Source organism: Oncorhynchus tshawytscha, unplaced genomic scaffold, assembly GCF_018296145.1.
Source record: "Oncorhynchus tshawytscha isolate Ot180627B unplaced genomic scaffold, Otsh_v2.0 Un_contig_6385_pilon_pilon, whole genome shotgun sequence".
Taxonomy (NCBI): domain Eukaryota; kingdom Metazoa; phylum Chordata; class Actinopteri; order Salmoniformes; family Salmonidae; genus Oncorhynchus; species Oncorhynchus tshawytscha.
This window is the reverse complement of record NW_024608241.1, coordinates 17,501-30,000: the sequence shown is the minus strand read 5'-3', so window position 1 is coordinate 30,000 and position 12,500 is coordinate 17,501. Positions and strand designations below refer to the sequence as shown.

At 48.4% G+C, this 12,500-nt stretch overlaps 1 protein-coding gene across 1 annotated transcript in view; it reads left to right on the top strand.

The window, feature by feature from the left end:
* LOC121843351 (coiled-coil and C2 domain-containing protein 1A-like) overlaps window positions 1-12,500 on the top strand; it is a gene marked incomplete at both ends in the record, with an annotated part of 30,512 nt that overhangs the window by 4,752 nt on the left and 13,260 nt on the right. The window contains 13 exon segments of the mRNA XM_042312969.1: window positions 312-384; window positions 963-1,055; window positions 1,263-1,390; window positions 1,631-1,703; window positions 2,917-3,044; window positions 4,079-4,178; window positions 4,440-4,612; window positions 6,443-6,556; window positions 7,225-7,283; window positions 8,522-8,638; window positions 10,147-10,220; window positions 10,671-10,729; window positions 10,922-11,073. Of these exon segments, the coding sequence (XP_042168903.1) occupies window positions 312-384; window positions 963-1,055; window positions 1,263-1,390; window positions 1,631-1,703; window positions 2,917-3,044; window positions 4,079-4,178; window positions 4,440-4,612; window positions 6,443-6,556; window positions 7,225-7,283; window positions 8,522-8,638; window positions 10,147-10,220; window positions 10,671-10,729; window positions 10,922-11,073 (1,343 nt within the window).

The window sequence follows — 12,500 nt, the reverse complement described above, 5'->3', positions numbered from 1 at the left end:
CTCCCTCTTCACCTCCTCTCCACCTCCTCTCCCACCTCTCCCTCTCCACCACCTCTTCACCTCCTCTCCCTCCTCTCCACCACCTCTTCCCTCTCCACCACCTCTTCACCTCCTCTCCCTCTCCACCACCTCTTCCCTCCTCCCCTCTCCACCTCCTCTTCCCTCCTCTCCCTCTCCACCACCTCTTCACCTCCTCTCCCTCTCCACCACCTCTTCACCTCCTCTCCCTCTCCACCTTCTCTCCACCACCTCCTCTCCCTCTCTACCACTTCTTCACCTCCTCTCCCTCTCCACCACCTCCTCTTGTACAGAAACTAGACCCAGTAGTAGAGGCGTTGGACAGAGGGGAACCAGTGGACCTCAGCTCTCTACCTCCCCCTCCAGGTGCGCTTGGTTTATCAATGACACCCTATTCCCTATATAGTGCACTACTTTTGACTAGGGCCTATAGGCTGCAATTTGAAACTCATCTCTAAAGACCTGCTAGAGACTAGAAGACCAGGGTCTATATTCATAGTGTCTCAGTCTCATCCCTAAAGACCTGCTAGAGACTAGAAGACCAGGGTCTGTATTCATAGTCTCAGTCTCATCCCTAAAGACCTGCTAGAGACTAGAAGACCAGGGTCTGTATTCATAGTGTCTGTCTCATCCCTAAAGACCTGCTAGAGACTAGAAGACCAGGGTCTGTATTCATAGTGTCAGTCTCATCCCTAAAGACCTGCTAGAGACTAGAAGACCAGGGTCTGTATTCATAGTGTCTCAGTCTCTGAGAGAGTGTTGATCTGGGATCAGTTTTCCCTTTTAGATCACAATGAAAAAGATGACATGGGGAACCTGATCCTAGATCAGGACTCCTAATCTGAGACACTTCGTACATTCTGCCCTGACCCCTAAACATCTGATGTCAACCCCCCCCGTACGGCGCAACTCCTCTTTCTTCTCATCTCTCTCTCTCTCCTCAGGAGATGCAGTGGTAGAGCGTTCAGCTCCTCCCCAGTCTTCCTCCAGGCCCTCCCCTGCAGCTCCCCCTGCAGCTCCCCCGGTGGCCGACTCCGGTAACACACATAATATTAATGATAATAATGATGGATTGGATATATAAAGGGTCTTTCTAAAGGGGGAAATTACCTCCATCACCAATGTGTAGCTCCCATCTGGTTGATGCACGGCAGCCATTTTGTGCCAGGTCGCTCAGTGGAGGCTCAGTGTGTGTGTGTGTGTGTGTGTGTGTGTGTGTGTGTGTGTGTGTGTGTGTGTGACAGCCCTCCCAGCCCCAGGCAGTGTAGGGGAAGCGTTACAACAGAGGATGGACAGATACAAAGCTGCAGCAGAGGGGGCCAAGAGCAAAGGAGACGACCGCAAGGCACGCATGCACCAGCGCATCGTCAAGGTACACACACACACACACACATCAAAGAAATGACTGGTGGTTCACGTACACACACACACACACACACACACACACACACACACACACAAAGAATGAGAAAGAACTCCAAAAGTTCCATGCTTTTGACAGCAGAAACGTCTCACACACACACTGTAATGTGTACCTGCTTGGATATATCGTACTAATGTTTTTTCTGTGTGCGTGTGTGTGTGTGTGTGTGTGTGTGTGTATATGTAACAGCAATACCAGGATGCCATCAGGTCTCATAAGGCTGGACGCCCAGTCAACCTGGCTGATCTCCCTGTACCACCAGGTAACCTGCATTTAGCTGCAGCTTTTATCATCTATAGTGGGGAATATTTGATACACTGACGATTTTGCAGGTTTTCCTACTTACAAAGCATGTAGAGGTCTGTAATTTTCATCATAGGTACACTTCGACTGTGAGAGACGGAATCTAAAACAAAAATCAAGAAAATCACATTGTATGATTTTTAAGTAATTAATTTGCATTTTATTGCATGACATAAGTATTTGATACATCAGAAAAGCAGAACTTAATATTTGGTACAGAAACCTTTGTTTGCAATTACAGAGATCATACGTTTCCTGTAGTTCTTGACCAGGTTTGCACACACTGCAAACCTCTCTAGGCGTGTATGCCGTAGCGTGTTTGTAGCGTGTTTGTAGCATGTACGCCGTAGCGTGTTTGTAGCGTGTTTGTAGCGTGTACGCCGTAGTGTGTATGTAGCGTGTATGTAGCTTGTTTGTAGCGTGTATGTAGCGTGTCTGTAGCGTGTACGCCGTAGCGTGTTTGTAGCGTGTACGCCGTAGCGTGTTTGTAGCGTGTTTGTAGCGTGTACGCCGTAGCGTGTTTGTAGCATGTTTGTAGCGTGTACACCGTAGCGCGTTTGTAGCGTGTACACCGTAGCGCGTATGTAGCGTGTACGTTTGTAGCGTGTTTGTAGCGTGTTTGTAGCGTGTACGCCGTAGCGTGTTTGTAGCGTGTTTGTAGCGTGTACGCCGTAGCGTGTTTGTAGCGTGTTTGTAGCGTGTATGTAGCGTGTTTGTAGCGTGTACGCCGTAGCGTGTTTGTTGTGCCGTAGCGTGTTTGTTGTAGCGTGTACGCCGTAGCGTGTTTGTAGCGTGTTTGTAGCGTGTAGCGTGTTTGTAGCGTGTAGCGTGTTTGTAGCGTGTTTGTAGCGTGTTTGTAGCGTGTACACCGTGTTTGTGCGTTTGTAGCGTGTACACCGTAGCGTGTTTGTAGCGTTTTGTAGCGTGTACACCGTAGTGCGTTTGTAGCGTGTACACCGTAGTGCGTTTGTAGCGTGTACACCGTAGCGCGTTTGTAGCGTGTACACCGTAGTGCGTTTGTAGCGTGTACACCGTAGTGCGTTTGTAGCGTGTACGCCGTAGTGCGTTTGTAGCATGTACACCGTAGCGCGTTTGTAGCGTGTACACTGTAGCGTGTTTGTAGCGTGGTTTTGTTCTCTGTGTTTACTCTGTACTGTGTTGTTGTGGCCCAGGCTGTCCTCCGCTGCAGGGCTCAGAGAGCAGCCAGCAGAACTTCATGGCCGTCCTGGAGACGGCCATGAAACTAGCCAATCAGGACGCAGACGCAGAGGACGAGGACAGAACAGGGGAATTGGCCAAGGTAACCACCATGACCTATTATACTGATACTGATGATGTCATGAGATTTCTTGACGCTCAAGATTGTTCTGGAAAGTGGGAAAATATGGATGCTATGTCCTAGACACGCAGGATAGGCAGTATGTTCATGTCCTAGACAGCAGGATAGGGAGTATGTTCATGTCCTAGACACGCAGGATAGGGAGTATGTTCATGTCCTAGACACGCAGGATAGGGAGTATGTTCATGTCCTAGACACGCAGGATAGGGAGTATGTTCATTTTTACAATATTTAACTTCTGTTCACTTAACTCTCTCTTTCTCGTCTCTCTCGTCTCTCTCGTCTCTCTCGTCTCTCTCTCTTTCGTCTCTCTTCTCTCGTCTCTCTCTCTCGTCTCTCTCCTCTCTCTCGTCTCTTTCTCTCTCTCTCGTCTCTCTTTCTCTCGTCTCTCTTTCTCTCGTCTCTTTCTCTCTCGTCTCTCTCTCTTTCTCTTTCTCTCTCGTCTCTCTCTTTCTCTCTCTCGTCTCTCTCTCTCTTTCTCTCTCTCTTTCTCTATATATCTCTCTCATCTCTAACTCTCTCGTCTCTCTCTCTTTTCTCTTTCTCTCTCTCTCTCTTTCTCTCTCTCGTCTTTCTCTCTATCGTCTTTATATCTCTCTCGTCTCTCTCTCGTCTCTCTCTCTCTCTCTATATAGTCTCTCTCTTCTTTCTCTCTCTTTCTCTCTCTCTCTTTCTCTTTTCTTTCTCTTTCTCGTCTCTCTTTCTCTCTCTCGTCTCTCTCTTTCTCTCTCTCGTCTCTCTCTCTCTCTCTCTCTCTCTCTCTCTCTCTCTCTCTCTCTCGTCTCTCTGTCTCTTTCTCTCTCGTCTCTCTCTCTTCTCTCTCTCTCTCTCTCTCTCTCGTCTCTCTCTCATCTCTCTCTCTCTCTCTCTCTCTCGTCTCTCTCTCTCGTCTCTCTCTCTCTCTCCTCTCGTCTCTCTCTCGTCTCTCTCTTTCTCTCTCTCTCTCGTCTCTCTCTCTTTCTCTCTCTCTCTCTTTCGTCTCCCCCCCCCTCCAGCCTGCAGTGGGAGCTCCAGTCCAGAAAGGCAAAGCCCCGACCCCTCCCACACCAGGTTCTGGAGGCAACACAACACAGGGCTCCAGACTGGGGCTTAAAGGTGTGTGTATGTTGGTGTCAGTTTGTGTGTCGGTACGTGTGTGTGTGTGTGTGTGCACATATTCATAGATGTGTTATATTCATCCCTTGACGTGAACAAATTCATTCTCCCATTGACACCTCTACATTAGCCACTCTGATGTCTCCCTACACACACACACACACACACACACACACACATTTCCCTCTCCCTCCCCCTCCCTCACACATACATCCACATCCAGACTCCCTCCCCCCTGTGACGTCCCTTCCTGTGGTGCAGCCCAGCAGCAGTTGGACTTCCTGTTGCTGCGGCGACAGGCGTTCGTCCGCGCGGCGCTGCGTTCTAAACAGATGAAGGACATGCAGGGAGCGGCGGTCCATCTCCGACACGCTAAAGGACTGGACCAGATGATCAGCGCCACAAAGGGAGGCCTGCCTGTAGACATCACCAAGGTGGAGGCTTTACTCTTCACATTTTAGTTTTCCAACACGAGGAGGACTGTGGGTGTTAAGGAGGGCAGGGGGAGGGATGGAGGGAGGGATGGAGGAGGGCAGGAGGAGGGAGGGATGGAGGAGGGCAGGGGAGGGAGAGGAGGGAGGGATGGAGGAGGGCAGGGGGAGTGAGAGGAGGGAGGGATGGAGGGGGAGGGAAAGGAGGAACATTGAGACTGCAGGAGAAGCCAGGAACAGATGGAGAGGACAGGGGGAGACCAAGACACGTGTGTGTGTGTGTGTGTGTGTGTGTGTGTGTGTGAGAGATATATAATCTCCTGCTGTTGACTTTTCACACCTCTCTCGATCTCACTCTCTTTTGTGCGTGTGTCGGTGTGTCGGTAATTGTGTTTGTGTACATATTTGTTTGTGTTAAATTCATCCCTTGACATTAACAATTTCACACACCCCTCCACCCAATTCCCCCCCACACACACACACACACACATCCCCACTCCTCTCCCCCTTCCCCCTGTCTCCTCTACCCCTGTCTCCTCTCCCCCTGTCTCCTCTCCCCCTCTCCCTGTCTCTCTCTCCCCTGTCTCCTCTCCCCCTGTCTCCTCTCCCCCTCTCTCCTCTCTCCTGTCTCCTCTCCCCCTGTCTCCTCTCCCCCTCTCCCCCTGTCTCCTCTCCCCCTCTCCCCCTGTCTCCTCTCCTCCTGTCTCCTCTCCCCTCTCCTGTCTCCTCTCCCCCTGTCTCCTCTCCCCCTCTCTCCTGTCTCCTCTCCCCCTCTCTCCTGTCTCCTCTCCTCCTGTCTCCTCTCCCCCTCTCTCCCCCTCTCTCCTGTCTCCTCTCTCCTGTCTCCTCTCCCCCTCTCCCCTTGTCTCCTCTCCTCCTGTCTCCTCTCCCCCTCTCTCCTGTCTCCTCTCCCCTGTCTCCTCTCCCCCTCTCTCCTGTCTCCTCTCCCCCTCTCTCTGTCTCCTCTCCCCCTCTCTCCTGTCTCCTCTCCCCCTCTCCTGTCTCCTCTCCCCCTCTCCCCCTCTCTCCTCTCCCCTCTCTCCTGTCTCCTCTCCCCCTCTCTCCTGTCTCCTCTCCCCCTCTCTCCTGTCTCCTCTCCCCCTGTCTCCTCTCCCCTGTCTCCTCTCCCCCTCTCTCCTGTCTCCTCTCCCCCTCTCTCCTGTCTCCTCTCCCCTCTCTCCCTGTCTCCTCTCCTCCTGTCTCCTCTCCCCCTCTCTCCTGTCTCCTCTCCCCCTGTCTCCTCTCCCCCTCTCTCCTGTCGCCTCTCCCCTCTCTCCTGTCTCCTCTCCCCCTCTCTCCTGTCTCCTCTCCCCTCTCTCCTGTCTCCTCTCCCCCTGTCTCCTCTCCCCCTGTCTCCTCTCCCCCTCTCTCCTGTCTCCTCTCCCCCTCTCTCCTGTCTCCTCTCCCCCTGTCTCCTCTCCCCCCTCTCTCCTGTCTCCTCTCCCCCTCTCTCCTGTCTCCTCTCCCCCTCTCCCCCCTGTCTCCTCTCCCCCTCTCTCCTGTCTCCTCTCCCCCTCTCTCCTGTCTCCTCTCCCCCTCTCTCCTGTCTCCTCTCCCCCTCTCTCCTGTCTCCTCTCCCCCTCTCTCTCCTGTCTCCTCTCCCCCTCTCCCCCTGTCTCCTCTCCCCCTGTCTCCTCTCCACCTCCCCCCTGTCTCCTCTCCCCCTCTCTCCTGTCTCCTCTCCCCCTGTCTCCTCTCCCCCTCTCTCCTGTCTCCTCTCCCCCTCCCCTCTCGTCTCCCCTTCCACTCCTCTCTCTGACTCAGAGGGGTTAGGTTAAATACGGAAGACGTTGTACAACTGACTAGGTATCCCGTTTCCGTTTCCTCCCACAGGTCCCCAGTGCTCCAGTCAGTGAGGAGGACTACTCTCTGGCTCGGTCTCGTTCCTCTCCTCGCTCCTCAGAGCAATACAACAGCCTCATGGAGCTCCTCCGACAGCAGCACCAGGTTATAACACTCTTATAACACTCTTATGACAACTCTTACTGCATTAACATGGAGCTCCTCCGACAGCAGCACCAGGTTATAACACTCTTATGACAACTCTTACTGCATTAACATGGAGCTCCTCCGACAGCAGCACCAGGTTTTAACACTATGACAACTCTTACTGCATTAACATGGAGCTCCTCCGACAGCAGCACCAGGTTATAACACTCTTATGACAACTTATTAAACAGCCCACCCCTTCAGCATATATTTAAAACAATATATTTATATAGCACCGCACCAACAATAAAACAATACACACACACACATATATATATATATATATATATATATATATATATATATATATATATTAGTACCAGTCAAAAGTTTGGACAGCTTCTCATTCCAAGCTGTGATCATATATAAAATATATTTTGATTTATTTAACATTTTTTGGTTACTACATGATTCCATATGTTGTATTTCATAGTTGATGTCTTCACTATTATTCTACAATGTAGAAAATAGTTTTAAAAAATAAAGAAAAGCCCTGGAATGAGCAGGCGTGTCCAAACTTCTGACTGGTACTGTGTGTGTGCATCTATATAATCAGTCCAACGTGTTATAACAGATTCATAACATGTTGATAGTACATTAATAACACAGGATGTGTTTCTCTACAGAAATGTCTGGGTTACTCCCAGCAGTTCACTCACATGGGAAGTGTGGCCGAGACCTCCAGGTTAGTGGCAACGTGTGTGTGTGTGTGTGTGTGTGAGAGTGTGTGTGTGTGTGTGTGTGTGTGTGTGTGTGTGTGTGTGTGTGTGTGAGAGTGTGTGTGAGAGTGTGTGTGAGAGTGAGGTGTGTGTGTGTGAGTGAGTGAGGTGTGTGTGTGTGAGTGAGTGGTGTGTGAGTGAGTGAATGAGGTGTGTGTGTGTGAGAGTGTGTGTGTGAGAGTGTGTGTGAGAGTGAGGTGTGTGTGTGTGAGTGAGTGAGGTGTGTGTGTGTGAGTGAGTGGTGTGTGAGTGAGTGAATGAGGTGTGTGTGAGTGAGGTGTGTGTGAGTGAGTGAGGTGTGTGTGTGTGTGTGTGAGTGAGGTGTGTGTGAGTGAGTGAGGTGTGTGTGTGTGTGAGTGAGGTGAGTGAGGTGAGTGAGGTGTGTGTGTGTGGTGTGTGAGGTGTGTGTGTGTGTGGTGAGTGAGGTGTGTGTGTGTGAGTGAGTGAGGTGTGTGTGTGTGAGTGAGTGAGGTGTGTGTGTGTGTGTGAGTGAGTGAGGTGTGTGTGTGAGTGAGTGAGGTGTGTGAGTGAGTGAGTGAGGTGTGTGTGAGTGAGGTGTGTGTGAGTGAGTGAGGTGTGTGAGTGTGTGTGTGCACGAGCGTTCGTCAGTACACCGAGCACATCAAGAGGTTGAAAGAATTACCTGATAAAAGTCAGTTCAATACATATTTATTACAAAGCAGATGTGTTTAAAAAGAGGTTCAAATACAAACCGTGTTAAAGGTCATTAAAGCAACCAGGACCTGCACACCACACAGTATGTATAGATCTACCTCCTTCCTCCCACACTGCTCAGAAACACTCTGTAAAGAGACACACAATATTCGTAGGTGTGGCCAATTAGTAGGTGTGGCCAATTAGGAGTCGTAGTCAATTAGTAGGTGTGGTCAATTAACTTCTTCTGGAAAAAACGGGTACCCAAATGCTCTGTGTTACCACCCTGCCAACGTGGCTGGTGGAGTAGACATTCAACCTGCCAACGTGGCTGGTGGAGTAGACATTCAACCTGCCAACGTGGCTGGTGGAGTAGACATTCAACCTGCCAACGTGGCTGGTGGAGTAGACATTCAACCCGCCAACGTGGCTGGTGATATAGACATTCAACCCTGCCAACGACAACATCTACCCCCATTTGGCGGGTGTGAACCATGTGTGTGTACACTGTGTGTGTGTGTGTAATGTGCGTGTGTGTTGCTGTTGTCAGGTTTGAGAAGCTGGCAGAGGAGTGTATGCAGAACATTGAGGTGCTGAAGATGGCCCACGCCAAGGGCCAACCTGTCCCCAAATACCACACTGAGGAGAGGACCTTCAACACTGTCAAGTACTGTACTGTTACTACCATATTAATACCACACTGAGGACCTTCAACACTGTCTAGTACTATACTGTTACTACCATATTAATATCACACTGAGGACCTTCACCACTGTCAAGTACTATACTGTTACTACCATATTAATACCACACTGAGGACCTTCACCACTGTCTAGTACTATACTGTTACTACCATATTAATACCACACTGAGGACCTTCAACACTGTCTAGTACTATACTGTTACTACCATATTAATACCACACTGAGGACCTTCAACACTGTCTAGTACTATACTGTTACTACCATATTAATACCACACTGAGGACCTTCAACACTGTCTAGTACTATACTGTTACTACCATATTAATACCACACTGAGGACCTTCAACACTGTCTAGTACTATACTGTTACTACCATATTAATACCACACTGAGGACCTTCAACACTGTCTAGTACTATACTGTTACTACCATATTAATACCACACTGAGGACCTTCAACACTGTCTAGTACTATACTGTTACTACCATATTAATACCACACTGAGGACCTTCAACACTGTCTAGTACTATACTGTTACTACCATATTAATACCACACTGAGGACCTTCAACACTGTCTAGTACTATACTGTTACTACCATATTAATACCACACTGAGGACCTTCAACACTGTCTAGTACTATACTGTTACTACCATATTAATATCACACTGAGGACCTTCAACACTGTCTAGTACTATACTGTTACTACCATATTAATATCACACTGAGGACCTTCACCACTGTCTAGTACTATACTGTTACTACCATATTAATACCACACTGAGAACCTTCAACACTGTCTAGTACTATACTGTTACTACCATATTAATACCACACTGAGGACCTTCAACACTGTCTAGTACTATACTGTTACTACCATATTAATATCACACTGGGGACCTTCAACACTGTCTAGTACTATACTGTTACTACCATATTAATACCACACTGGGGACCTTCAACACTGTCTAGTACTATACTGTTACTACCATATTAATACCACACTGAGGACCTTCACCACTGTCTAGTACTATACTGTTACTACCATATTAATACCACACTGAGAACCTTCAACACTGTCTAGTACTATACTGTTACTACCATATTAATACCACACTGAGGACCTTCAACACTGTCTAGTACTATACTGTTACTACCATATTAATACCACACTGAGGAGAGGACCTTCAACACTGTCAAGTACTATACTGTTACTACCATATTAATACCACACTGAGGACCTTCAACACTGTCTAGTACTATACTGTTACTACCATATTAATACCACACTGAGGACCTTCACCACTGTCTAGTACTATACTGTTACTACCATATTAATACCACACTGAGGACCTTCACCACTGTCAAGTCAGAATGATATTATACAATTAACATTCATATGAAAATACATCTCTGACACACACATATATACAAAGCAGGAGGAAAGTGATCTGTCTTCTGTCTGTTGTAGAATGTATCCTGACCTGACAGCCAATGAGATGACGCTGTACATCGTGAAGGGCATCAATCTACCTGCTCCCTCAGGTGTGTTGTTTTGAACTTTAGATGCCTCCTTCTGACCCCTCTCTGCTGACCCCTCTCTGCTGACCCCTCTCTGCTGACCCCTCTCTGCTGACCCCCTTCTCTCCTGATGTCTCTCTCTCTTCTGATGTCTCTCTCTCTTCTGATGTCTCTCTCTCTCTTCTGATGTCTCTCTCTCTCTTCTGATGTCTCTCTCTCTCTTCTGATGTCTCTCTCTCTCTTCTGATGTCTCTCTCTCTCTTCTGATGTCTCTCTCTCTCTTCTGATGTCTCTCTCTCTCTTCTGATGTCTCTCTCTCTCTTCTGATGTCTCTCTCTCTCTTCTGATGTCTCTCTCTCTCTTCTGATGTCTCTCTCTCTCTTCTGATGTCTCTCTCTCTCTTCTGATGTCTCTCTCTCTTCGGATCTCTCTCTCTCTTCGGATCTCTCTCTCTCTTCTCATCCCTCTTCTCAGGAGTCTCTGCCAGTGATCTGGACACCAGTGTGCGCTTTGAGTTTCCTTTTCCTAGTATGGTAAGACACACACACACACACACACACACACACACACACACACACACACACACACACACACACACACACTCACACATACACAAACACACACAACCATTTTGCATGCACACATTTCCACTTAGATCCACTAAAATATTCTCTCTCTGTCTTTGGTTTGTGCATGCGTGCGTGCGTGTGTGTATGTGAGTGCAGGAGGAGGCCCAGAGGGATAAGACCAGTACAGTGAAGAACAGCAACAGTCCAGAGTTTAAAGAGAAGTTTAACCTGAACATCAACCGTCAACACAGAGGCTTCAAGAGGGTCGTCCAGGCCAAAGGCATCAAGTTTGACATCATCCACAAGGGGTGAGATCAGAGACACACACCAGACCTGATTAATACACCAGACCTGGTTAATACACCAGACCTGGTTAATACACCAGACCTGGTTAATACACCAGATATACCAGACCTGGTTAACACACCAGACCTGGTTAATACACCAGATACACCAGACCTGGTTAACACACCAGACCTGGTTAATACACCAGATATACCAGACCTGGTTAACACACCAGACCTGGTTAATACACCAGATACACCAGACCTGGTTAACACACCAGACCTGGTTAATACACCAGATATACCAGACCTGGTTAATACACCAGATACACCAGACCTGGTTAACATACCAGACCTGGTTAACACACCAGACCTGGTTAATACACCAGATACACCAGACCTGGTTAACACACCAGACCTGGTTAATACACCAGATATACCAGACCTGGTTAACACACCAGACCTGGTTAATACACCAGATACACCAGACCTGGTTAACACACCAGACCTGGTTAACACACCAGATATACCAGACCTGGTTAATACACCAGATATACCAGACCTGGTTAATACACCAGACCTGGTTAATACACCAGACCTGGTTAACACACCAGACCTGGTTAACACACCAGATATACCAGACCTGGTTAATACACCAGATATACCAGACCTGGTTAACACACCAGACCTGGTTAACACACCAGACCTGGTTAATACACCAGATACACCAGACCTGGTTAACACACCAGACCTGGTTAATACACCAGATATACCAGACCTGGTTAACACACCAGACCTGGTTAATACACCAGATACACCAGACCTGGTTAACACACCAGACCTGGCTAACACACCAGATATACCAGACCTGGTTAATACACCAGATATACCAGACCTGGTTAATACACCAGACCTGGTTAATACACCAGACCTGGTTAACACACCAGACCTGGTTAACACACCAGATATACCAGACCTGGTTAATACACCAGATATACCAGACCTGGTTAATACACCAGACCTGGTTAATACACCAGACCTGGTTAATACACCAGACCTGGTTAACACACCAGATACACCAGACCTGGTTAACACACCAGATACACCAGACCTGGTTACTACACCAGACCTGGTTAATACACCAGATACACCAGACCTGGTTAATACACCAGACCTGGTTAATACACCAGACCTGGTTAACACACCAGACCTGGTTAATACACCAGATACACCAGACCTGGTTAATACACCAGACACACCAGACCTGGTTAATACACCAGACACACCAGACCTGGTTAACACACCAGACCTGGTTAACACACCAGACCTGGTTAATACACCAGATACACCAGACCTGGTTAATACACCAGATACACCAGACCTGGTTAATACACCAGATACACCAGACCTGGTTAATACACCAGACACACCAGACCTGGTTAACACACCAG